Source organism: Pocillopora damicornis, chromosome 8 (genome assembly GCF_964200805.1).
Source record: "Pocillopora damicornis chromosome 8, jaPocDami1.2, whole genome shotgun sequence".
Taxonomy (NCBI): domain Eukaryota; kingdom Metazoa; phylum Cnidaria; class Anthozoa; order Scleractinia; family Pocilloporidae; genus Pocillopora; species Pocillopora damicornis.
The window spans coordinates 7,114,795-7,140,936 of NC_142677.1; the positions used below are offsets into that span (position 1 = coordinate 7,114,795).

Consider the following 26,142-nt stretch of genomic DNA (forward strand, 5'->3'; position numbering starts at 1 on the left):
GGTACTTGCTTGAAGTAACTGGTGTGAAGTGCTATTGTTACACAAATCGCAATATTTGAATAAGGACACAAAGGAGCGGAAAAAAGTCTCTTTGAAGTTAAACGAAAACTACTTAAATATTCCATCTGTTTCTACGACGGAAAGAATCTCAAAATTAAAAAGACGGATGCAATAAACTCTAGGCCATTAACGTAGAAAAATTAGGTGCGAATTTACAGCTCTGATATAGAAACAATACCTATCTTAATTGCAGTAGCGCAGCTCAGGAAATAAAAACGGAAAAGCAATTAAAAGTTTCTGCTTATCTATGCAAGATTGGTTTGGAAACCATCGCATGAAAAGAAATTAAATTTACGCGTATAAACTCAGCTGCTATCTACCATGAAAACCAATGTTTCCAGAAAGACCATTAACACTTATATTTACCTAAAAAAACCATGTAATAAATAACAAAAGGGCCGGCAACCAGGTACATGTGATCAAAGCGATTAACAACAAAAATCTATTCAAAAGCTACTGTGGTTTTTATGCATTTTTGATTTATAAAAATTAAAGGACTTGAAATGGTTAAATGTGAAAGTTTACGAATAAATATGTTCCGAATAACACACACGGGAAAAATCAGTAAATTTTCCCGTAACAACGAAACCAACAATAAAGACCCGAGGTTATCGACAAGAACAAGAACAACAACCTCAACAACAACAACACTTTATTCGGACCAAGTAAACCAGAATTATACAGAGCGATCTTCATCCAGGCTCTAGCGTTAAAATCAATATCCGAGAATAAAAATACCAATAACTGATTGAAAAATGACAAAAAAGAAGATGTTGTGCTACATTTAGTGAATGATAGATCTGAAATCTACCAAATTAGATTTAGAAAACAAATACTTGAGATGAAAAATGCTAATAAGTCTGTAAGTAGTACGTCATTTATATGGAACGATGATTACTCCAGTTATGTACAAATCTGTGTGAGAGTATTATAAGGCATAAACATTGAAATAGTTGAATGGTCTCTTTTAAAACTGCATACGAGAGGTATCAATTAACATGTTCAAGGACATAAAAATGATTGTAGAAACATGGTAAAATCAGGAGTATAAACAGGTAGGTAAATAAATTAAGGATAATCTAAACCTAGCTGTGTATAAATTTGTGATAAACAAAACATTTAACCAAACTTGTTCAAGGAAACATAACAATATAAAAAGCAGTAAAAGGGATATTAGAGATACGCCAGCAGAAAATCAGAGGTCTTCGAGATTGAGAAAGGGTATTTATACATGAGAGGTATTTCCTAACCTCCATACGTAAAATAGCATGGAACTAGCTACTGCTACAATCGATTCATCGATTATATTATCTTAATCTTGCAATTCACCCTCAAAGATAAACATCTTTTGCGTAGTCTCTTCTTCCTTCATCTTTGTAACCCCCGGAATGTCCGTCAGAGCTTCTTCACAATGCCTTGTAAGTGATGGATCTTGAAAGGTGCTGAATAGAAAACTTCCTTTTGCAGTTTGATGGGCACTCATCAATTGATGGATCACGTGGGACTGACACAGCTTTGCGTCCCTAGCGTAGATGGTCGATGTCCACACCATGCCACGAACAAGCTGTACAAATCTTCCCAAACTAAAAGATGTCAAAGTTCTCGCAAGACCGTTTGACGAATCGACGAAATATCGATCCTGGTCTTGTACGATGGATTTGAAGTTGGCTGGGATACATATCAAACTTACGTTTAACATCTGCCTCTGTAGATTTTCGTGACATGTCACGCAGTCTGAGGTCAGTCAAAAACACGCTACTTTTCGAACATTTTCCTCTTTTTCGTGTATTTCATTTGAATTGCTATCTTTCTTATCTTCAGTTTCTAAAACTAACGTACATAAGCTTTCTATACCACTGTATTTGAAGGAAATCATTAAAATATTTCGTTCGGGTTTTTGAGACTTATGGTTAGCGATTCAGATATGTCGAAGAGGGGTTCACGCCACATGCAAGCAGTGGCCATGGAGTCTGGGACTATAACTCTAAAGCGCATGCCTAAAACTGGTCATTACCGCGAAATACGAAAAAAACAATAAATTTGGCGCAATTTGATGTATAATACATGAGGTTTGGATATTGTTTGGGTTCGGGAAATGGGACTCGAAGTTTATGCACTGGTGATTTTTTCTTCGCTGGCTCTTCTCGCGGTGGCGGTAGATGCACAAAACGATTTCGGCGAAGAAACAAATGGTCCAAAAGGGTAAAAACTGCCTTGGTTTACTTACGAAATAAACAAGTAAGTAAAAATTGCGTTTATCGAAGTGTATTCCAACCTGTTTCTTTTTTCTTTTTAATTTTTTTCAATTTTTTTTCACCGAACTGATTTTTTTTTTATCAGCTATCTCATATATTCCCTGTCGAAGAAGTCTGATCAAGAGCCGAACGACGAAAGTGCTGATTCTGTGATTGTGGGAATCGTGGAAAAAATATTGAGGGAATCTGAGATTCGCGGAGTTGTTATAAATTCCAGAATTCTCAACGTCTTCAGGAAAAAGATTTCTCTCCTCCATTCAGCGTTCAAGAAAGCGTCAAAAAGTGGGGGGAAAAGTATAAAGAAGCTTATTGATGCGTGGAAGGCAAAAAACCACTCCTTCAAAATTTTCTATCATGAGCTTGAAAACAACTCATTGATTGAGGAAAACCAACAGCTTCGTGGGCAGAAAAGGAAAGCTGAACTGGATTTAGCCGCAGAGCAGGCAAAGAGATTAAAAATTGAGCAGGAGTTTGAAGATGTTATTAGGGATTCGGAAAACAGAAAAGAACAATACAAACAAAAATTCAAAAGATTAGCGAAAAAAGCAGCAAGAATGCAAAAAAAGGGACAAAGAGGTCCAAACAAAAGCAAACGTTTCACTGATTATACCAAACAACATCAGGCAAGATTAAGGCGAGGATTTAAAGAAGACTGCCACTCAGCACTGTCATTTTTAGGCCTCTACAATTTTATTGCCACCAAGGTTGAGGTATTTAATAATGACACTCAACAATATGAAACTATTTCATTGGTAGAAGAGGGAGAGTTACAACTATTAGAAACAGAGCCAAGAGAACTGACTGACAATGATATTGATGACATCAATATGTGGGTTTACTTGAAGGAAAAATTGAATATATCTAATGAAGCTTGGCATGAGTTGGCCATGAAGTGTAAAGACATGCCCACAAAATATAAAATATGCAAACACCTAGATAAACTAAATGCCAATTGGAATCTGAGAAGTACACCAGGGGAGGCAGAGGGAGTACAGATTTCTTTCAGGGGGAGTCTTAAGGAACAGATAAAAAGGCTGCAGAAAAATGGAGTATTGGACAAGGTTACTACTATTAAAGAAAAGCTCAGTGGTGATGGTACCAACATTGGGAAAAGGCTTAAACTTGAAAATGTCACATACACAATTTTGAATGAAAAGGATGCAGCAATGAATGAAAAAGGGAACTATGTTCTAGCAATAATTAAGACAACAGAGAACTATGACAATCTTAAAGAAAGCCTTGCTGATCTAAATAATGAAATGTCAAATTTAAAAGAAATTACTGTAAATAGTCATAAGTATAGCATTGAGTATTTTTTGGGAGGAGACTGGAAGTTTCTAGCCTGTGTTTGTGGTTCAGGGGCTGCTAATCAAAATTTCTCTTGTATTTGGTGTAAGTGCCCAGGAAATGAAAGGTTTGACATCAGTAAAAAGTGGTCTATAACTGACAAATCTCTTGGGGCAAGAGATTTACAAGAAATAGGTAAGTATGCAAAATCTAAGCAATATAATTGTAAAACCAATCCATTATTTGATTTTATTCCTATTGACCATGTAATAATTGATACACTACATTTATTTTTGAGAATATCTGATAATTTAATTGAACTTCTGATCAGAGAACTTCGCAGGAAAGATGCCATTGACAAGGTATCTACTTTTTCAAATGGGTTTTGTCGAAATAAGTATAGACATATGGCTGGGTATGAGAAATTTGTAAAAGAACTTGGAATTAATTTTGAATGGAAAATTAATAGGGACAGCAAGAAGTTGGAGTACAGAGACCTTACTAGACCTAAAAAACTCTTGCTTTTCCAACATATTAATTTTCACTTACTATTACCAGAGTTTCATAATGTGGACAAGCTGCAAGCCCTTTGGGGTAATTTCATAGATATTATGGGTGATCTTAAACTTAATTACACTACAGATGATGTTATCTCTAGCCTCAAGGACAAAATCAAAAAATGGTTTCAAAAATTCTTAGACCTTTACCAAGCAAAAGATGTAACACCATATATGCATTCTTTGTATGTTCATGTACCTGAATTTTTAAAGCTATACCAAAATTTAGCTTATTACACTCAGCAAGGTATGGAGAAGTACAACAACACTGTATCAAAGGACTACTTTCGATCATCTAATCATAGAGGGGTTTCTGCTCTAAAGCAACTTTTCTTGAAAAAACACAGAATACAGCTTTTGGAAGCTGCTGGTTTGGAAAGGGTGAAGGAAAGCTACAACTGTGGAAACTGTTCAACTTCTGACCATACCATCAAAACATGTACTGCAAAATGCAGCAAATGCGATGCTCCCACTTTCTGTGCACATCTTGTTAAAATAGATGGTAAATGGAAGCCAAGATGTGATTTAATCAATCAGTAATGATGTAATATATCAATGTATTAAAGGAGTGTATTACCCAAAAACTGTTAGTAGAAGTTCTGTAGAATAATTTGCTATGCCTGTGAAATGTTTCTTGTATACAGTATTCAAGGAGTCTTTTTCAAAAATGTTACTGCATTGATTACAACAGAATCACAGACTGAAATATATGGGTCATTTATAACCACATGTTTACATTTTATGAAGGTAATTCACATGCAAGTAAAATAATTCTTTGACATCAACTATCAAAATCAATAAACATGTGCTAAATCAAATATATTAATGATGGACCATATTTTTGTATCCACATCTGTTGCCATCTCCACGGACAAATGTAAAAACGACTCGATGCCCGTCTTCGATTTCAGATCTCGCGTATTTATCGCCAATTAATTTAAATTCCACCATGGGGTTTCTTTTTGTCAACCAAAATCTCACAGTCCCTGGTACAACATAAGCAAAATCGCCGTTTTCATTCATGATCCGCTCATTCCACTTTGTGCCGATATAACAATCCAGAGTTTCATTTGAAAGAATTTCATATATTAGTTTATTCCTCTGATATTTTTTGGATGAAATCCTCCCAAGACTTTTATAGAAAACATCGTCATCGACTTGAATTTCAATACGAACTTCTGAATCCTCTCTGCGCCCGGAGTACAACTTTCGCTTGATCTCCCTGTAAACGCGTTCATAAAAAGTTTGCTGGCGATCGCTGAAGGAATCATCGATTGGTTTTGACATCGGTTCCAATCGCATTACGGGCAAATTATGTTCATCGCAAGGCCTCCATTCGTCAAATTTCTCGCAGTACCCTTTGAAATGAATTTTGCCATGTTTTCTCGCTTTGTCGACCTATATTATCTCTACAGGATAAATATTCTTATCCGTAGTTTTTATTTTCTTGCATTGCTTGGTCTTAGCTTCTGCGAATTCGTCAATAAATCTCTTCGGGGTCTTATGCTCCCGCTTCACTCTGTTAGCCGCCATTTTTAACATTGGCGCTCTTTGCATATTTAATTGCTCTGCGCATGTCAGGTGAGTAATACGGTGGCTTGGGACCAATTTAAGCAAATGTTCAGTTTTCTATGGGATAAGTTTGATATGCTTTAAACGGTTGCCAGTCAAGGACGAGCATGTTATTAGGAAAGAGAGAGCTGGTACTGGCGTCTTCCAGAATGCGTTTTTTAAACTCTTCCTTTGGGCAAGGTTGAAGTTTCGGACAGTTTTCTAACTTGTATTTCAAACTGACATGTTCTGGCTCAACTTTGTAGGTTAAAAGATTATAGTGGTACAGTTCTTTATCGCAGACGTTATGCTTTTGGATCGTTTTTCTTATTGCTTGATAATCCCCAGACCACACCGTGTACCTGGTACGCACAACTTTTGGGAATTTTTCCCGGATAAGCACAAGTGTAAAAGCCCTTAGTAAACCGATTATACCATGACCTCTGTGATTAGGATCAACTCTTCCAGCTTCCATAAGCACTGATTTTTCCCCGTCGACGATGGAGAATTCTGCGAAACCAACTACCTCTGTCCCTTTTTCGGCAACCAAAGAGATTCTGTTGGGCTCCAGAAGCCATTTATGAAATCTGTAGGGGACATAGTCAAACGCGTCTTTAAGTTTCTTAGACAGTTTAAGTACCTCGTCAAAGTCACTTGCTTTTGCAAGTCGCACAACCACTTGCCCTTCTTGCAGACAGGAAATTAGACGTTTGTTTGGCCAGAAAAAACAATCTTTTCGACTAAACAGGGCTGCTGAAGAACCAAGACGGTGGAACAGTCTTGAACCCATGTTTGAATTTGTAAAAAACAGCACGTCAGTAACCGCCCTAATCGATTCCTTGATACGAACGTTCCTGATCGTTGGTTTTCTTCTAAGCTACTCAGAAACTTACTTCTTTTTATATTGGATACTTGCACAAGCAGAGTTTTGCTTCTTAGGTCAACAGCTGTAACAGGGAACGTCAATTCCTATTATGAGAGGTTAAGTTGTAAATACACCTAATTCCAAAATGGCAGCTGCCTCAGATGATCTGGGTCGAGTTGCATGAAAACGAGGGGACCACATTTAGTATCTAGGCAACCGAGCTCGATTCATCTTCACCGTACTCGAATAGCAATTATAATGAAGTTCGGATATAACGCGCGCTGTCATTGGTTGATAGAGCGTGCTCTATGAGAGTATAGAGCATAGAGCTGAGCTAAAGCTGTCACGCCATCTGCCAATTGTACTGTGTTCGAGCTTTTCCGGGACTTCTTTTTAGCTTTTTTCCGATAATTGAAAGTGAAATTTCGGAACTGAAGCGAGCCGGCAAGTAGCAACAGAAGAATCAAACAAAGGTTTGTAAACATACCAGGCGCCGTGATTTACGTTATTAAAACGTGAGCAGATACGAAAATCCTCAAAGGAAAAACAAAATAAACATTCCGAGTTTTAAAGATTTTCACGCTCAGTTAGATTGCAAGCTTGCGTACGGTAATAAAAATCAAACACAGCTAACACTCGTATAGTATATAAAGTTCAGTGATCAAAAACAAAACAGAACAAAACAGAAATGATGAAAAATATAACCAAACTGGCATAATTGTTAAAATTCATACTAATCATGACGGTGTCTGAGCGAATATGATCATGCTGAATTTCATCGCGGCTTGCTCATCATGGCGATCTCCTGTCATCACAGTAAAGCAAGCCTCAGAAACTACATCGGCCGCCCTTCGAGTGAAAAAATAAGAGCTTGCTCTGATATCCTTTCCAATACGTTGAGTGGCAATTCACATCAGTCACTACAGCCGAGTTTTGCGGCGCTATCATCCCGAGCGATCTTCATGTTCCGGTGAATTCGGCTGTCGTTCATTCAAAAAACATTCGCCTTGAACAGTTTGTCTTCTACCTTCTCGTGTGAAAAAACTCGCGTGTTTTTATGAGCCGTAATTCGGCTGAAGTTCACTGAACATTTCACTTCAAGATTCTGTCTTAGAGACTTAAAAGCTTCAGGCAAAAGTGTTAAGTTCGACTTGCCGAACTATTTTAGTTTGTAAACTATCGTGGAATGTGAACTTTGATGGTTTGAAACTTTTGACAGCTTTAGTCTTGAACAGCCAATCAGATTATTTTAACCATTCTAACAAGGATTCTGATTGGCTTATTGTAGCGTGCTTTATGAGAGTATAGAGCATGCTGACGACACTGTTGTTCGCTTTGGAAATAAAGTTTGTTTTGAAACACAGCTAACACTCGTATAGTATATAAATTTCAGTGTTCAAAAACAAAACAGAACAAAACAGAAATGATGAAAAATATAACCAAACTGGCATAATTGTTAAAATTCATACTAATCATGACGGTGTCTGAGCGAATATGATCATGCTGAAGTTCATCGCGGCTCGCTCATCATGGCGATCTCCAGTCATCACAATAAAGCAAGCCTCAGAAACTACATCGGCCGCCCTTCGAGTGAAAAAATAAGAGCTTGCTCTGATATCCTTTCCGATACGTTGAGTGGAAAGTCACATCAGTCACCGCAGCCGAGTTTTGCAGCGCTGTCATCCCGCGCGATCTTCATGTTCTGGTGAATTCGGCTGTCGTTCATTCAACAAGCACTCGCCTTGAACAGTTTGTTTTCTACCTTGTCATGTGAAAAAACTCACGTGTTTTTGTGAGCCATAATTCGTCTGAAGTTCACTGAACATTTCACTTCAAGATTCTGTATTAGAGACTTAAAAACTTCAAGCAAAAGAGAGTGTTAAATTCGACTTGCCGAACTATTTTAGTTTGTAAACTATCGTAGAATGTGAACTTTGATGGTTTGACACTTTTGACAGCTTTAGTCTTGTACAGCCAATCAGATTATTTAACCCATTCTAACAGGGATTCTGATTGGCTTATTGCAGCGTGCTTTATGAGAGTATAAAGCATGCTGACGACACTGTTGTTCGCTTTGGAAATAAAGTTTGTTTTGAAAATCGAATATAATGCTTGGGTAATTTAACGGATTCTTTATTATAAAACAAATAGAGAAGCCTTGACTGTGCTCTGTTCGGAAAGAAACACTCGACTACGTCTCGTGTTTCTCCCTACACTTCTTTCGTGCTCTAGCCGCTTCCTGCGTGCTTTATAACAGAACAGAGCACAGTCAAGGCTTCTCTATTTGTTAATTCGAGTGCCATTTCAAACCAACCTCGGTTCAACGAGCTCGAAATGCGGTCAATTCTATTCGAGCTCGATTCAACTATATCGTGCTCGATTAAAAAGACGAGCTCGACTCAATCTGCTCTTATCATAGGCGGCCCAAGCTCACGTCTCGAGAAAAAGCCAACGATGAATTCATGAACGCGTCACGCGTTGTGTGACTCGGTGTTAAGTTACGGGAGGAACCGTTGAAAATTTATAACGATAAATATTTCGAAATCTGAATATTTTACACGTAAAATCAATAAAAACTTACTCATGCCCTGTGTATCCGTCGAAGTTTCTAGCGATTTCTGCTGTTTTAAGCTTGCTTTACCATCACTGTTAACCATGTCAAAAGACATGGATAACAGTGATGGTAAAGCAAGCTTAAAACAGCAGAAATCGCTAGAAACTACGACGGATACACAGGGCATGAGTAAGTTTTTATTGATTTTACGTGTAAAATATTCAGATTTCGAAATATTTATCGTTGTAAATCGACCATATGTCGTTCCCCATACTATGCTTTATAACGTGTTCAAATTTTCAACGGTTCCTCCCGTAACTTAACACCGAGTCACACAACGCGTGACGCGTTCATGAATTCATCGTTGGCTTTTTCTCGAGACGTGAGCTTGGGCCGCCTGTGCTCTTATCGACCTCAGTTTTTTTTTTATCGAGCTGGGTTTGCCTCGTATTCTATCGAGCACGGTTTGCCTCGCTTTCTACAGGTTTCATATTGAGTTCGGTTTGGTATCGAGCTCAATTTAATTTTCATTCGGCAAATGAGAGGTAATCTGGTACCAAGACTTGGGAGGGAGCATGGGACGAGCGAGAGTGGCCATGTTTCTGGCAAATTTGTCGAGTTTAGTTCGTGAATTCGGGACTTTTTAGGAGTATGTTTTCGGTCGAATTCGAAAAAAAAGAAGAAGAGTGACAGAAGAAGAGCAAAGAATGATTTATACTGCTAAGGAGAAGAAGGAAATGACACTAAGGTGAGTATTGGCTCTTTTACAGGAGGGTGTTCCGACTTGCTGGTTCATAGTTTCTAGTAACGTTTTGTTCAGTTTCAAACTTAAGCTCAATCCTGGAGTGTACGTTTCTCGGTTATTTTAAATCTCAGTAGTGTAATAAGAAAGTGTCTCCCTCCATTTTACCAACCCCAAGTTTACCCCACAAAAAAGAATACATGACAACATGCAACAATACACACATTCTATTTTTATTATATAAGCTCAATACACTTTCGTGTTTCTATTTTAATTGGTCTTTTGTAACGAGGAAAAGGAACAGAACTCTAATGAAATATGAAAATCTTTTGGAGAATATGACAAAAAAGTCTGAAAAGTAATGTAAGTTCATCCCTTGCAATCAAATATTAAGAATAATAATATTAACTATACTGAACATATGCATTATCAGAGACCATGGTTGATTGACGACATTTCACGAAATTGAGTAAGTGTGGCGGGCTACTGTAATTGTTAAAAGAAGCTAAATTTTTAAATATAAAATAAACATACAGTTCAAGCTGTGTTTGTTTCACTCATTCTATTCAGATATTGCATAACACAATCACAGTGCGATATTATTGATACCAGTGAGAGAAATGTATTTTTGAATACAGATTGATTAAATGTTAGCTAGATGAAAACAGATTTGCCAATTTTGTGAAAAGTGAGTTATTTTCAGGAATTGGTTTGATAGTTGAGAGCAAAGAGGTTTCCACTATTAACAGGTCTTCAAATGTTCAATCCAGTTATTAATGTGTTAATAGATCCACCAAAAAGTCATTAAACAACTGCGACAGTTCACTTTTAACAAAATAATCAATGTTTGTTAATCTAACCCTGGTTTTTAAACAGCCTGACCTAGCCCTCGTCATAGACTGCAAAAGCCATATCTTTAATTGGCAGTCATGACAAAAAAACACAAGGAAGACATTTTGGGCTGTACAATTAGACATTATAAAAATGCTAGTTCACTTTTTTTTAACTGAATTGAACATTTTATGACCTGTTCATGAAATTAATACAAGTTGAGGAGGTGAATAATAAATTAACTAATATGAAGTCTGCCATTTTCGTCGTTCTCAATTCCAGGTGCCGTCACAATCCTTCAAAAACAAAATCAATGTATTACAAATCATAACATTGTTCTGCTAATTATAATTGTAAATCTCTTGTCAGCATGTTTGATTACAGGAACAAAAGCCAACTGTTACTAGCCTATGTACATAATCCATTTTTGATATTCTTGTTTTTCCTAGACAGACTTTTGATTGAAAGCTTTTCACTGTTGCATGCATTACATAAAGAGTTTAAATGTGTTAAATGCTGCAGCATTTATCTGTATCACACTTTTACACTCTGCGTACTCATAATCTTACCAAATTTCTATATGTTGAAGGGTCCTTTTTTGCCTTCTTTCTTTTGGCTGTTGTCCTCCTGTCCCTCCTTCTTTTCTTTGTACCTTGTTCTTTTTCTTTAATTTCTCTCTCTCCTTTCATTTCCTCATGTTCTTTTTCTACTACTCCAGCTGGTATTCCTCCATTCCCTCCTTTATCTCCATTTTCCAATGTTTCTTCTTCATTACTTACTCCTTTTTCCTCTTCCTTTTCTTTTTCCTGCTTTTCTTCTTGATCTTCTTCCTTAGTCTCTTCTTCTTTCTCTGCATCCCCCACAGCTTGGCTTTCATCTATGATCACACAGAAAATGTTGAGTAACTTGGTTCTATGTGTTTCTTGTTCACAATTTTTATGTTAAGCTGAAACCCTGAGTTTGTTATTATTCAAACAAAATAATCTTTTGTGGGCCACTGTCATACTATGTATGTATCACCAGGGGGTGGTAATCTTTCTACAAGCATTTTCATTGGAGGACTAAGAATGCTATTTCTTTTACAGGTTAATGAAAATCAAGGTCAGGGTTCGTACCCTTTTTTGGACTAAAAATTCAAGGACTTTTCAAGGACTTTTCAAGGACATATTTTTTATTTTTCAAGGACTCCACCAACTGCAAAATAAAAGAATGTTCACCTTATCATAGTAGCGATTGTGCCGAGCTTAAGTCGAGCTAAAAGTCTATGCCTTTTTTAGTTCATCCACAACATTCGCAATTTTGCACTCAAGGTCTTTGCGAGCTATCTCCTTTTCTTTTGCAGTTCTCCTCAAACTATTTGACTTTGTAATCCACACAAGTTTCCCAGTGTCCTCTGCTTTCTGTGCAAACTCGTCTGCCGATTTAACAAGATTGTCAACATCACTGTCTAAACGCCTTCTTTTCTTTTTAAGTTCGTCAAGTTCATCGACTAGCTCCTTTCGCTTCAGTTCTACACCCTCAGAGGTTTTCTTCCTCTTTTGTTCATCAAGATATGATAAATACTTCTGCCTAGCTCCTGCAGCTGACAAAAGAAGTGGTTTGTTGATTGAAACAGCAAGGACACCTCCCACAGATTGTACATGGTCTTGTACCAGCCTTTGAGCAATGAAGGAGCGCTCTTGGAGGTTCTCGACTTCCAGTTGCTTATTGACTGAGAATCCTCTTTCGACACTGGCCTGGCCATGTGATAATATCAGTAGCTCTGAGACTACTTTCCACAATGATTGGTAGGATCGCTTCTGTCCCATGTGAAGATACAGAAAGGAATCAAGTCTATCATTGTTAGGATCATAGTCTTTGAACTCCGACGGAGAAGAAGAGGGGACTTCCATAATGAATTGTCTAAATAGTTCCAAAAGGGAATCACATTCACCTTGCGGGACTTTCTTGGCATTTTCAAGGGTAGTCAAAACTCTCTTGAATTTTGTGATGGAAACATCATGGTCACTCATCATGTTTCTTGGATCTAAGCAATTTATATTCCTTACAAGGGAATACTGAATTGGTGCTTTGGCAATCAGTTTGCAAACTACTTTCATAAGGAACTCCTTGCATTCCATCTGAAACTGAAGCACTCTTTTCTCTGAAACTGTGGACTTTGCAATCGACTCCTTGATCTTCTTGTCAGCTGTAAACCCCAGGTCAATCTTGGAATGAGAGGCATGAATGCTGGAGTCAGCAGGGTCAAGTTTTGTAAGCTTCAATGGGGTTTTGGCTTCACTGATAACAGTGGTCTTAATAAATCTTCTCATTAATCCCCCAAGCATGCTGTACAGGTCTGTAGCCAGGAAAGGAAGCATAGGCTTGTCGGTTTGATAGAGTGTCAAAAACGGTGTCACTTGCTTGGCTACTGATAGGAAGAAAGCGACTTTTGCAGTCGTAAAGGGATCTGCAACAAACTCTTGTACAGTTTCAAAGGATTTATTCTGTGGCTGTGGAACTTTTCCTGCCCTTGCACTCTGAACATACTTGACAACACTGTCCCACATACTCTGTGTACGTTCTGCAACCAAGACATTCTCCAACCACCTATGTTTGAAGAACTTCAAAGCAAACAGTGAGTTTCCTGTTACTTTGGTGTAGTCCTCTCTCCTTGCCGGACTGTCCTGAAAAAGCCAGTGAAGGCTGGAGAACAACCTGTCTAACTGCCATCCTGATGCCACAGCACCATCCTTGAATGCTCCATGAAGAATGTGTAAACCACAGCTGCCAATGTTCAGCATGTGACTATTATGCTCCCTTTTTGCCTCATCAGTCAGCATACTGTAAAATTTCCAATTAACGCTGGGTCCATCCATTGACAACTAGTATGAGAGAAAACATTCCTTGTAATATTGAAAGGGAAACAGATTATTTAATTTAGTACTTGCATTACGTCCCAGAGTTCGTGTCATTGTCCACCTAGACACGAAGTGAACTAGTCATGGATGCATTGGAATTGTGAAGATTTGCAATGAAAGAGTGTTGATTTATTTAGACCTTAAAGGGCAGAAAACCAAGTAAGGTGTTTCATTTCTATTTAATACAATTTTATCGCTTTTTGGAACATTGGCTAGATTGTGAACGCACAATTTATATTACATGCAATAAATTAGATTAAGTAATCTTGCATCTTTCGCCCTTCTACAGCAAAATAATAACAGACATTGAAAGATTTTCATGTTAAAAAAAATTTAACGCAACTTCTTGTAATTATCGTTCGCCGGCGAACGATGAAATTAAATGCCAGTCATGAAAACAATATAATTGATTCCAATTTGATCACACCTTTTTAATAATGGCAAGACATAGGTCTTTCAAAAGAGTGGCAATATGACAAAGAATAATTGAAATTAGGTAATTGTGTGAAGACTAAGTTTGTGCTATTGCCTATTTCGAAATGTCGATAATTGAGGGTAAGAAATAATACAACTTCAAAGAAGCATATCTTGCAAACAATTTCATGGATTACCCAAACATAACGAGAGTTGCATCCTACCTGATAAACTTTTTTGAGAGGAATTCCTTCTATGCCTGAACGAAAATGAGAAAGCATGTCCTCTGCTGTTCCATGCCCCATAAACACTGAGGTATAATAGCGACTTTCAACTTCGTGTTTGTCATGATTCCATGAACGAATGTGAATATCCATTTGCTTTGACTGGCACACGCTATTCAGGCTCTCGTCAAACATAAGTACATAAGCTTCTTCTTTTTTCACAACGTCCTTCAAAAGTTGTTTGAAGTGTGGAGCGAGCCCAAAACAGATCAAGTATGCACATTTCTTTTCTCCGCATGTAAACTGACTCGCGATCCGACTGTCAGGAAACATCGCTTGAAACAATTTGCTCGTACCTTCGCATGATTTATAGGAGTAATGAGACATTATCACCTTCAATGCCCACAAAATTTCTGCTTTCAAAGTCTCATCACGAGTGACAATTCTTTCCATCACCGATGAACCAGATGAACTCGTAGTACTAGACTTTGTGGGGTTGAGCGTGTTGTGTTCGCCACTTTCAGACGAAGCGGATTTTGAAACTTCTTTGGCATCGTCACTTGTAGTTGCTGGTTGTTGAGAAGAAACGCCAAAAAAATCTGGAACGCTTGCTAATGACCTTTTCTGGGATGTCAGTGTTTGATGTTTTTTTCCTTTCAAGTGACTTGTGAGCGCTGACTCTCCCATGCTCGAAATGTCAACATCCTTCATACACACGATGCATCGTGCCTTGTGCTTGTCACCCTTGACTTCTCGAAGCCAATCTTTATACAGTGATTTCTGAAGCCACAAGTTGCTGAAAACACACTTGCCCATTGTTTTAAATCTCTCACTCGTAAAACAAAACGCAAACAATCAACACTAACCCAGACAAGGAAAGCACTAAAAGCACATGGCTTTTCTCAGAAAGAGGGAATAGTACAAAACATTTGATTGGCCCTTGACATTCGAGACATTCAACCAATCAGAGTGATTAATAGAACCAAGAACAGGACAAATGGATATGGGCGATTGATCGACATGCGGAGTGGCGTTACGATCGTTTGTTATTTGTATCTTACTATTATGTGTTGCTACGTTTGTGCCAGTTGCATATATTTTCAGATAAGGCACTCTAGAATCTAAGTTGGATTAAATTAGCTACAAATTTCAAGGACTTTCCAGCACTGACTACAATTATCAAGGACTTTCAAGGCCTTGAATTTTTATTTTGAGATTCAAGGACTTTCAAGGACTTTCAAGGCGCGTGCGAACCCTGCAAGGTTTTCTTACCTACTACAGTTGCAGAAAGGTGGTTGTTGTTGGCAGGAAAATTCCCAAAGAAGGACACCTGCAAGTAAAACAAGGGAAGGGAGTGTGCGGCTCAAAGGAGTCCTGCATAACTATCATAATTAAAATACACATTGTTCCTTTGAGCATCACACCATCCTTCATTGATTAAATTTACAAATTTTAAAACACTTCATACACTTTATACAGTAAAACTGACTGCTACTATCCATGGAATTGCTTAAACAATAGAACAAGTGACATTGTTTGTGTCAATGCTTGTGAAGAGGGAGGCATGTCTGTCTACCCCAAGTGTCAATGCTCACGAAGACCCTTGTCCCAAGGAGCTTTTCTGTCTACTTCAAGTGTCGTGGCTAACAAAGAGCCTCATCTCAAGGAGCTTTCCTTTCTACCCCAAGTGTTGTGGCTAACAAAGTGCCTCATCCCAGTGAGCTTTTCTGTCTACCCCAAGTGTCGAGGCTAACAAAGAGCCTTGTCCTAAGGAGCTTTTCTGTCTACCCCAAGTGTCGCAGCTAACAAAGAGCCTCATCTCAAGGAGCTTTCCTTTCTACCCCAAGTGTTGTGGCTAACAAAGTGCCTCGTCCCAGTGAGCTTTTCTGTCTACCCCAAGTGTTGAGGCTAACAAAGAGCCTCATCCCAAGGAGCTTTTCTGTCTACCCCAAGTGTCAAGGCTAACAAAGAGCCTTGTCCCAAGGAGCTTTTCTGTTTACCCCAAGTGTCGTGGCTAACAAAGAGCCTCGTCCCAAGGAGCTTTCTGTCTACCCCAAGTGTTATGGCTAACAAAGAGCCTTGTCCCATGGAGCTTTTCTGTCTACCCCAAGTGTCGCGGCTAACAAAGAGCCTCGTCCCAAGGAGCTTTTCTGTCTACCCCAAGAGTCACGGCTAACAAAGAGCCTCGTCCCATGGAGCTTTTCTGTCTACCCCAAGTGTCAATACTCATGAAGAGCCTCATTCTGAGGAGCTTTTCTGTCTACCCCAAGTGTCAATGCTCACAAAGAGGCTCCTTCCAAGGGGCACTTTTGTCTATCCCAAGTGTGGATGCTTATGAAGAGCCTCCTCCCTAGGGGTGTGGTTGACCGTTTACCCCCAAGGGTTGTGTCTGTCCACTTCAATTGTTAATGTTCACAAGGAGACTGGGAATAAGTGGATTTGTCTTTACACACCAAGTATTGGTGAGGGGAATTTATAATGTTATTCTCATAGTCAGGGAACAAGGGATGTCAATCTATCCCTATTGCATTAAGTAACATGTCCTCATAATTGTGTACACTTTACATGTTCCCAAATGGTGTTCCTCAATAATTGAAATGAAAACAAGACCATTACTTAACTTGATTATTTTATGGTTCTGAGACTCATTGTTAGTAGAATTGCTTCTCTAAACTTACATGTTCCCAAATAATACTCCTCAATAATTTATATTAAAGCATGACCAAACTTATCGAAATGTAAAACATGAACCTTTTTTTAAGCTAACATGTCATTATATTTAAACATTACATGAATACATGACGTATACCAATGAGGGACCTGTTAGCATGCCTATCTTCCAAGTGTTGTATAAAGGGTAGCATGACCTCATATATTAATTAACAACCTATTTCTTACTTATTTTGCTAGGACTTAAATCACACAATATGCTGGTGGGTAAGATTATAGACTTTTCGCAGGCATGCATGCCATAATCAGCAAGGTAATGTGTAATTCAGTACAAATCACTTTTTAAGTTTATAGTCAACAAGCTGGCATCATTCTGCTCTTGCTTCAAAATCCCAAAAAACCTGGAGCCAGGATGTGCAGAAAATGGTGTATGCACCATAGTTTGTATACAATGCCTGCTACCTTCTAAGAAATCAGTTAGCTGGGCTCTGTCTTGTAGCAAAACATTGTATTGGCTGTGGTGTTTATTGCAAATATCCATTTGGAGAATTCCTCAACAGCAGTAAGGAAAAGAGAAAATTGCAATCACTATTATTTAGTGAAAATGGAAAATTCAAAAGCCATTGAGCACTTCAAGGCCACAGATTCACACCTTGAAGGAAAGAATGGTTTGGACTTTCAAGCAGTCCTATGAGAAGAAGCTCAAAGAGGAAGGAAAGAGAAGAAATGCTTAAGCTCAAGTTCTTGCTATCCCATGAGACACATGACGTTGTCCACCAAACTGCCTTGAACAAGACAGCAAATTAATTTCCCTTCTTGAAAGTATAAGAAGTAGATAAAGAGTAATAAATTATTCTGTCATAGAAGGAACTGGTCTGGCCTTTGTCAATAGAAATCTGTATGACCAACTTGGCAGAATTCTAGCCCATAGTACCCTGGGTAAAGATAAGTTATTGGCATTTCACTTTTCAAACTGAGCTGTAACTACCTAAGATAGCCACCAGTGCCTTGAGGAATGTACAAGGAGAACAAGCTCACTTTCCTTACCTACATCAACAGCTGACTTAACCTCTTCATGGCTAACTGACAAGAGGAATATAATTCTTACCTCTACTATCTCACGGTTGGGACATTTTTTGCCATTGCAGTTCATATATCAAAGGAAAGCCACAGCCAGCCAGCCAAGTGGCTTCAAACCAGTTTGCAATTTCACAGAATCCAAGACAACAATCAAATGAAGCAGGAATGCCTATGATGATAGATAATTATAGTGATCAAAAACAAAAGGAGCAAAGACTGCAATCAATGCAAAAAGCCTTGCTTGTCAGGGATGTATCTAGTGGCCAAAAAACCTGACAACTAGGTTTCGTCCAAGTTGGCATCACTGAATATTGAGGATGTGTCAGATCCTCCAAACAACACACATTTCCTCCAGCCTCTCAACCTTACTGCCAATGGAGAGGCAAACACTTCATGAAGGGCCAGTTTAGGAAATGGTATTCAGCAGAAATCCAACAGTAAATGGAATCATGAATGAGTACTGATGCCATTAAAGTCTATAAAAGACTGTCCTGAAGCCCTTGACTGCTTTGTTGCAGAGGAACTTGTTGAACTGTTTTCAATTTCATTTTTTTAGATAGTTTTGTTCAGTGTCATTGGAAACTTTTGCTATGACAAATTTAGTTCATTTGTGTCAATTCTGAGACTGTTTCTTTAATAAAGATCAGAATTTGACAATTTTTAGCGAAATTTAGTTCCTTTAAACATATTTTTTTTAAAATAAGCAACAAAAAGGTACACTAGATTACAACACTGCACTTAGAAAAGTTAAATTAGGTAAATCATGCCCCTTGTTTAGGCTATTCTCTAATTAAACTAATTTTACTATTTAGAGACTGTACAAGTTACATGAACCTTACATTCCCTACCTGTGATGGCAGTGATGAAGTTATCTCCTCTTCTTCCTGTGATAAATTTCAAGAGAAAAAAAGAGTGTACTTTTTAGTTGAAGAATGAGTGAGGAGGTAGCTGCTGTCTTGACAAGAAAGTATTGGCAAACTGATGTGAAAGTAAATGTTGTTCATTTGCTCCTAATTTAAGGAAGTACTTACTCCTTCTCCTACATCCAGGTACTCATGACCCTGTAATTGCTCACTGTGGCGCACCACTTGCTGCCTTCTCCGTATTATGAAGTGTAGTGGCAGGCCATCAAGAGATCCTGCCCAGTAATAGACTTCCTGCATAATTACAAAGACAAAATATTTGTATCATTTACATGCTGAGTAACATTATTTAAAAAAAAAAAATTATAACTCTGAGTAACATTTGATGATTTCGCATGTAACAGGATGATCAAGCTGAAGATAACATAAAAAAGGATTGAACTCCACTGTAAGAATTAGGTAACTAATTTGGAAACTTGAGCACTTGGTAAATACACCATGGCTTGCAATTCTGATGATTACAGTTGCTGAGGTAATTGAAATGTTAGTTCCCATGCAGGAACCTTCCACTTGACCTGTACAGTCATGTGCTATGAGATAACTTTAGAAAAATGCATTTGTGTTGGCAGAACTATTGTAAATACAGTACAACCTCAAGACAAAAATGAATGATTTCCTGTAAGCATGAACATTTGGGAGAAGATGTGGTAAATGACCCTTCTTTTGCTAGGATGCATATATAGGGTCTGATGATTGTCATGTATATCTTTTAGCTTTCAAACTTTCAACTTTGTATTAATTGTAGCTGTTTACCATGTCTATTCTCTGTACCATAAGCCCTCAAAAGTTGAAGTAGGCAAGTCAATAACCTGACTTCCTTTATTTGGAATTGTGTGATTATATAATTTTGTTGTGTAAGTTACCATACTGTAACATTTAATATTATTATTTAGATTGCATTAAATACACTAGCTCAAGCTTTCATTAATGCATGGTGTTTCTTACCAATGGTCCTACCCAAAGTGAACATTGAAATAAGGAATTGGTCACAAGATATGTGAGTTTAAAAGAGTGGGAATCTGGAAAAACAAGGATCCTCCTTTAATTAGGACTGAAATTAATGGGGGCCCTTTTATTTTAATTCATGTTTTGAATTTGACCTGCCTCCTTCCATGTAATGTTTAGGGCACATAGATGAAGAGAACATATTTTTGTATTTTGATGCATAAAAGTTAAATTACCAGTAATTGGCATCCACATAATCACAAAGCAAGAATGTAAAGCTTTAGCTTAATTGGTTAAAAAATTAAAGTAAGAGAGTTTTGCAGACCGTGTCTGGATATTTATTTATGTAACAAAGACACTATCAGTCTCATTCACTCTCACTTTCCACTGAGCTTGTGGAAAGATGATAACATCATTATTTCTTTAAATGAAGAAAGGAAACCCTGCCCTCTTACCATGGATAGTTCTGTTGGGCATCATCAGTTCAAGATGATTGTTCCAGGTAGGCTAACCATAAAAATTAGTTGTGAAAATTTCTTGAACCTGTCATTGTACATCTTGAATGTTTGACTCAATTTTACCTCACTAACCTAAACTGAATAAATAGAAAAATAAAATTTATTTGTTCTCCTTTTGAGCTGTGCATCAAAATTTCAAAGTCATCACAGGCTTAAACTATGGGTTTACAGGAAATCTGCATGTGCATGTGTTTTCAATCTATGAAACTGGGATTATGACTACTTCAAAAGACTTTACTGCATGCCGTATAGGTACAGGCAGGTGTTGTAAAAAAAATTTGCTAAGCTTTTTCATTAGTACACATTCCTTTTTCTAAGAATTCTGTTTATCCAGCCTGTGCTAAATTCTAATTTTTCAACCAAACTTTATTATTTTTTCAATATTATTAGATCTCCTAGTATCAGTTAATATTCTTGTAATTAAAATAATTACATCGAATCTTGCAGATGTATGGCACATTATTTTTTCTCTGATCCTCCTAATATTTTACCACATGAAGGGACTGGTATTGGCTATAAAAGTATAGTCAAATTAAAGTTTTTGCACAACCTATGCATCAAGTTTTTGTTATGAAATATTGTATCCTTCTTAAAACTAGTTTATCAGAATAAGAAGTGAGTTACTTGGCACAAGTATGGCTTTCAAGATCAGATAGTTTCCAGGTTTGAAAAAAAGTCACTGCCTACTAAAATCCTCAGTTCCTTTGCCCTGACAACCCAACCTCATCAAAATATTGCAAACAGGAGTGATTAGCAAATTATTGATACAGACAAGAGAGCCTATTCCTACATACATCCTCCTCAATCCTGTTAGCTTACTATGGACATGGCATTTCAAACATGGTGTATATGCCACAAGTTATCCATTTCCCTGACTAATTATTTTGTAATAGTGTTTATATGTTGAGGAAAATGGTTGGGTTGAAATATAATACAAAGACTTTCCAGTAGATATTCAGGTGAAAACTTTTTACATATCAATAAAATGTATTGATGTGTTTCATGTTGACGGTAACTTCAATTATTTGCAAACATAAGAAAATACCATCTAAAACTTTTCAACCTATTTAATATAGCCAATAACAACATCAACTAAACTTCTAAACTGAAGAGAAAACTTGATTGATGTTTGGAATTGATTTCTGTGATGTAAAAATGAAATCCAGGTATCAGCTCAAGTTTTCTAAAAGACATCCACATTACATGCAGTTACGGCAGAGGTTATCAAATTAAATAACAGAAAAAATCTCAAAAAGACGTCATTTATTTCCAGCCAGAGGACAATCATGAAACATGAAACAAGAGTTGCCAAAAGCGAAAAAGTTTTCAAAAATTACACAGGTTCAAACACGAGTTGAAAATTACTTTTTTTTTCAATTTTCTACGCTAAACAGAGGAGGTTGAAACGTTGGGGAAAAAACGGTGGGGTAAGCAGTCATACCTGGCAACTTCAAGAGAAGATATAAGAGAAGCTCATACGATTCTGGCGTATTGTTTTTACTGACTTACCGTGCTCACTGCACGTGTACACCTCAATCCACCTATAATGTCTTAACGCAAAGTGGTTTACTGTCGTTTCTTTCAATTTTGGCTTATTTTTCCAAACCGAAATTATAAGTCACACTCAATAGGATACAATTTCAACTGATGCCGACAGCATGCACTTCATCTGAAGAAAAAAGCACTCCCTATCTTCGAGAATTTGGTCACAACATCAAGAACAACGATGAAGGTCGTACGCTGTCTGAAGATACCGCTGACTAGTATGTGTGTAGTTGTAAAAACACCGTCCCCAGATCCAGACTTTGATATCTTCCCCACCTACCCACCCCCTGAACTGGTCTTTCAATCCATTGAAGAAACTCTTTTACAGCCAGTGCTGAAGAGTTTTATTACAGTTTTTATTCAGTGTAACGTAGGGCTGGAAAATAAACTAACAAGAGCTCCGCTTTTAGGTTTGGCTAAATCTATATATTATGGACCCGCACATAAGTTCTTGTTTTATCTTTGGCAGTCGAGGATTGATTTTCAGTTGATCATTAAGTACATTGCTGTTCATGTGCGACATTTCTGCGATGGTGTTCGAATTGTTGTTCTGACAGCCCATGTTTAATTTCAGGAAAACAGATTCAATAATACTAAAAAAGCTCAGTTCGAAAGTCCTTGATGCTTTTCGATAGGCGTAGTACGCTTTACCGCTTCAACTCAAAATTTCTATTTGTTTCGATGCATGGAACTAAACACGAAAATTTGGTGGTGGAAACTTGAAGAGGAATGTAATCTTTGTGATTTCTGTTTCCTTTCTTTGGCTTTGTAATATTCATCGGCATTGCAAAAACCACCTTTTGATATTTAGCCCGCAACCCGACATTCTCTGGCATAAAATAATTCTCTAAAACGAATGTTAGAGGACGGGAAGAGATAAGCTCTTCTCTTTTACGTTCAAGATGAGCTTTTTATGATTGACTGAGGGAATGTAAGTCTCCAATACCATTTTGCACGAATCCAACAATAAAGACCCGAGGTCATCGACAAGAACAAGAACAACAACCTCAACAACAACAACACTTTATTCGGACCAAGTAAACCAGAATTATACAGAGCGATCTTCATCCAGGCTCTAGCGTTAAAATCAATATCCGAGAATAAAAATACCAATAACTGATTGAAAAATGACAAAAAAGAAGATGTTGTGCTACATTTAGTGAATGATAGATCTGAAATCTACCAAATTAGATTTAGAAAACAAATACTTGAAATGAAAAATGCTAATAAGTCTGTAAGTGTACGTCATTTAGATGGAACGATGATTACTCCAGTTATGTACAAATCTGTGTGAGAGTATTATAAGGCATAAACATTGAAATAGTTGAATAGTCTCTAATAAAAAATTCATACGAGAGGTATCAATTAACATGTTCAAGGACATAAAAATGATTGTAGAAACATGGTAAAATCAGGAGTATAAACAGGTAGGTAAATAAATTAAGGATAATCTAAACCTAGCTGTGTATAAATTTGTGATAAACAACACATTTAACCAAACTTGTTCAAGGAAACATAACAATATAAAAGCAGTAAAAGGGATATTAGAGATACGCCAGCAGAAAATCAGAGGTCTTCGAGATTGAGAAAGGGTATTTATACATGAGAGGTATTTCCTAACCTCCATACGTAAAATAGCATGGAACTAGCTACTGCTACAATCGATTCATCGATTATATTATTTTAATCTTGCAATTCACCCTCAAAGATAAACATCTTTTGCGTAGACTCTTCTTCCTTCATCTTTGTAACCCCCAGAATGTCCGTCAGGGCTTCTTCACAATGCCTTGTAAGTGATGGATCTTGAAAGGTGCTGAATAGAAAACTTCCTTTTGCAGTTTGATGGGCACTCATCAATTGATGGATCACGTGGGACTGACATAGCTTTGCGTCCCTAGCGTAGATGGTCGATGTCCACACCATGCCACAAACAAGCTGTACAAATCTTCCCAAACTAAAAGATGTCAAAGTTCTCGCAAGACCGTTTGACGAATCGACGAAATATCGATCCTGGTCTTGTACGATGGATTTGAAGTTAGCTGGGATAGCTTTAAACGGTTGCCAATCAATGACGAGCATGTTATTAGGAAAGAGAGAGCTGGTACTGGCGTTTTCCAGAATGCGTTTTTTAAACTCTTCCTTTGGGCAAGGTTGAAGTTTCGAACAGTTTTCTAAATTGTATTTCAAACTGACATGTTCTGGCTCAACTTTGTAGGTTAAAAAATCATAGTGGTACAGTTCTTTATCGCAGATGTTATGCTTTTGGTTCGTTTTTCTCACTCCTTGATAAGCCCCAGACCACACCGTGTACCTGGTACGCACAACTTTTGGGAATTTTTCCCGGATAAGCACAAGTGTAAGAGCCCTTAGTAAACCGAGTATACCATGACCTCTGTGATTAGGATCAATTCTTCCAGCTTCCATAAGCACTGATTTTTCCCCGTCGACGATGGAATATTCTGCGAAACCAACTACCTCTGTCCCTTTTTCGGCAACCAAAGAGATTCTGTTGGGCTCCAGAAGCCATTTATGAAATCTGTAGGGGACATAGTCAAACGCGTCTTTAAGTTTCTTAGACAGTTTAAGTACCTCGTCAAAGTCACTTGCTTTTGCAAGTCGCACAACCACTTGCCCTTCTTGCAGACAGGAAATTAGACGTTTGTTTGTCCAGAAAAAACAATCTTTTCGACTAAACAGGGCTGCTGAAGAACCAAGACGGTGGAACAGTCTTGAACCCATGTTTGAATTTGTAAAAAAAAACAGCACGTCAGTAACCGCCCTAATCGATTCCTTGATACGAACGTTCTTGATCGTTGGTTGTCTTCTAAGCTACTTAGAAACTTACTTCTTTTTATATTGGATACTTGCACACGCAGAGTTTTGCTTCTTACGTCAATATCTGTAACAGGGAACGTCAATTCCTATTATGAGAGGTTAAGTTGTAAATACACCTACTTCCAAAATGGCAGCTGCCTCTGATGATCTGGGTCGAGTTGCATGAGAACGAGGGGACCACATTTAGTATCTAGTCAACCGAGCTCGATTCATCTTTACCGTACTCGAATAGCAATTATAATAAAGTTCGGATATAACGCGCGCTGTCATTGGTTGATAGAGCGTGCTCTATGAGAGTATAGAGCATAGAGCTGAGCTAAAGCTGTCACGCCATCTGCCAATTGTACTGTGTTCGAGCATTTCCGGGACTTCTTTTTAGCTTTTTTCCGATAATTGAAAGTGAAATTTCGGAAATGAAGCGAGCCGGCAAGTAGCAACAGAAGAATCAAACAAAGGTTTGTAAACATACCAGGCGCCGTAATTTACGTTATTAAAACGTGAGCAGATACGAAAATCCTCAAAGGAAAAACAAAATAAACATTCCGAGTTTTAAAGATTTTCACGCTCAGTTAGATTGCAAGCTTACGTACGGTAATAAAAATCAAACACAGCTAACACTCGTATAGTATATAAAGTTCAGTGTTCAAAAACAAAACAGAACAAAACAGAAATGATGAAAAATATAACCAAACTGGCATAATTGTTAAAATTCATACTAATCATGACGGTGTCTGAGCGAATATGGTCATGCTGAATTTCATCGCGGCTTGCTCATCGTGGCGATCTCCTGTCATCACAGTAAAGCAAGCCTCAGAAACTACATCGGCCGCCCTTCGAGTGAAAAAATAAGAGCTTGCTCTGATATCCTTTCCGATACGTTGAGTGGCAATTCACATCAGTCACTACAGCCGAGTTTTGCGGCGCTATCATCCCGAGCGATCTTCATGTTCCGGTGAATTCGGCTGTCGTTCATTCAAAAAACATTCGCCTTGAACAGTTTGTTTTCTACCTTCTCATGTGAAAAAACTCGCGTGTTTTTATGAGCCATAATTCGGCTGAAGTTAATTGAACATTTCACTTCAAGATTCTGTCTTAGAGACTTAAAAACTTCAGGCAAAAGTGTTAAATTCGACTTGCCGAACTATTTAAGTTTGTAAACTATGGTGGAATGTGAACTTTGATGGTTTGACACTTTTGACAGCTTTAGTCTTGAACAGCCAATCAGATTATTTTAACCATTCTAACAAGGATTCTGATTGGCTTATTGTAGCGTGCTTTATGAGAGTATAGAGCATGCTGACGACACTGTTGTTCGCTTTGGAAATAAAGTTTGTTTTGAAAATTAAAAGTAATGCTTGGGTAATTTAACGGATTCGTTATTATAAA

The 26,142-nt window shown here is 37.7% G+C and overlaps 4 protein-coding genes and 2 long non-coding RNA genes across 8 annotated transcripts; 1 reads left to right on the plus strand and 5 right to left on the minus strand.

Moving 5' to 3' along the window:
* Positions 1-695: 695 nt before the first annotated feature.
* LOC113680207 (histidine N-acetyltransferase) lies at positions 696-8,496 on the minus strand. Its single transcript, XM_089181269.1, has 2 exons — positions 5,818-8,496; positions 696-1,745 (listed from the first exon to the last, which is right to left on the minus strand). The coding sequence occupies exons 1-2, from the start codon at positions 6,498-6,500 to the stop codon at positions 1,373-1,375; spliced, it is 1,056 nt and encodes a 351-aa protein (XP_089037395.1). The 5' UTR covers positions 6,501-8,496; the 3' UTR covers positions 696-1,372.
* Positions 8,497-9,676: 1,180 nt separating this feature from the next.
* LOC149041198 (uncharacterized) lies at positions 9,677-19,837 on the plus strand. Its single transcript, XR_016179375.1, has 3 exons — positions 9,677-9,877; positions 11,788-11,803; positions 15,503-19,837. It is a non-coding gene; the product is annotated as an uncharacterized LOC149041198 (long non-coding RNA).
* On the minus strand, positions 10,084-18,159 carry LOC149041199 (uncharacterized). The gene is made up of 4 exons (XM_089181020.1): positions 18,019-18,159; positions 15,513-15,570; positions 11,272-11,579; positions 10,084-10,998 (listed from the first exon to the last, which is right to left on the minus strand). Exons 1-4 carry the CDS (start codon positions 18,061-18,063, stop codon positions 10,975-10,977), a joined length of 435 nt encoding a protein of 144 aa, XP_089037146.1. The 5' UTR covers positions 18,064-18,159; the 3' UTR covers positions 10,084-10,974.
* Positions 11,795-15,098, minus strand: LOC149041200 (uncharacterized). The gene is made up of 2 exons (XM_089181019.1): positions 14,241-15,098; positions 11,795-13,566 (listed from the first exon to the last, which is right to left on the minus strand). Exons 1-2 carry the CDS (start codon positions 15,054-15,056, stop codon positions 11,965-11,967), a joined length of 2,418 nt encoding a protein of 805 aa, XP_089037145.1. The 5' UTR covers positions 15,057-15,098; the 3' UTR covers positions 11,795-11,964.
* LOC149041201 (uncharacterized) lies at positions 18,755-22,519 on the minus strand. Of its 3 annotated transcripts, XR_016179373.1 has the most exons (4): positions 21,886-22,519; positions 20,314-20,453; positions 19,022-19,147; positions 18,755-18,874 (listed from the first exon to the last, which is right to left on the minus strand). It is a non-coding gene; the product is annotated as an uncharacterized LOC149041201 (long non-coding RNA). The 3 variants fall into 3 exon arrangements; XR_016179372.1 differs by lacking the exons at positions 20,314-20,453; positions 21,886-22,519 and having other exon boundaries at positions 19,022-19,153; XR_016179374.1 differs by lacking the exons at positions 18,755-18,874; positions 20,314-20,453 and having other exon boundaries at positions 18,999-19,147.
* A 409-nt stretch (positions 22,520-22,928) lies between these two features.
* LOC149041202 (histidine N-acetyltransferase-like) lies at positions 22,929-26,142 on the minus strand. The gene has a single exon (XM_089214585.1). It carries the CDS (start codon positions 24,658-24,660, stop codon positions 23,605-23,607), a length of 1,056 nt encoding a protein of 351 aa, XP_089070711.1. The 5' UTR covers positions 24,661-26,142; the 3' UTR covers positions 22,929-23,604.

Coding starts and splice junctions, on each gene's coding strand:
- LOC149041200 (XM_089181019.1), bottom strand. CDS start 15,056: ATGGGCAAGTGTGTTTTCAGCAACTTGTGGCTTCAGAAATCACTGTAT. Junction 13,567..14,240: donor CTCTCAAAAAAGTTTATCAG/GTAGGATGCAAC, acceptor CTCTCATACTAG/TTGTCAATGGATGGACCCAG.
- LOC149041199 (XM_089181020.1), bottom strand. CDS start 18,063: ATGAACTGCAATGGCAAAAAATGTCCCAACCGTGAGATAGTAGAG. Junction 11,580..15,512: donor CCTTTCTGCAACTGTAGTAG/GTAAGAAAACCT, acceptor GTGTGATCATAG/ATGAAAGCCAAGCTGTGGGG. Junction 10,999..11,271: donor CTTCAACATATAGAAATTTG/GTAAGATTATGA, acceptor TTGTTTTTGAAG/GATTGTGACGGCACCTGGAA.
- LOC113680207 (XM_089181269.1), bottom strand. CDS start 6,500: ATGGGTTCAAGACTGTTCCACCGTCTTGGTTCTTCAGCAGCCCTGTTT. Junction 1,746..5,817: donor CTCGTCCTTGACTGGCAACC/GTTTAAAGCATA, acceptor GTTAAACGTAAG/TTTGATATGTATCCCAGCCA.
- LOC149041202 (XM_089214585.1), bottom strand. CDS start 24,660: ATGGGTTCAAGACTGTTCCACCGTCTTGGTTCTTCAGCAGCCCTGTTT.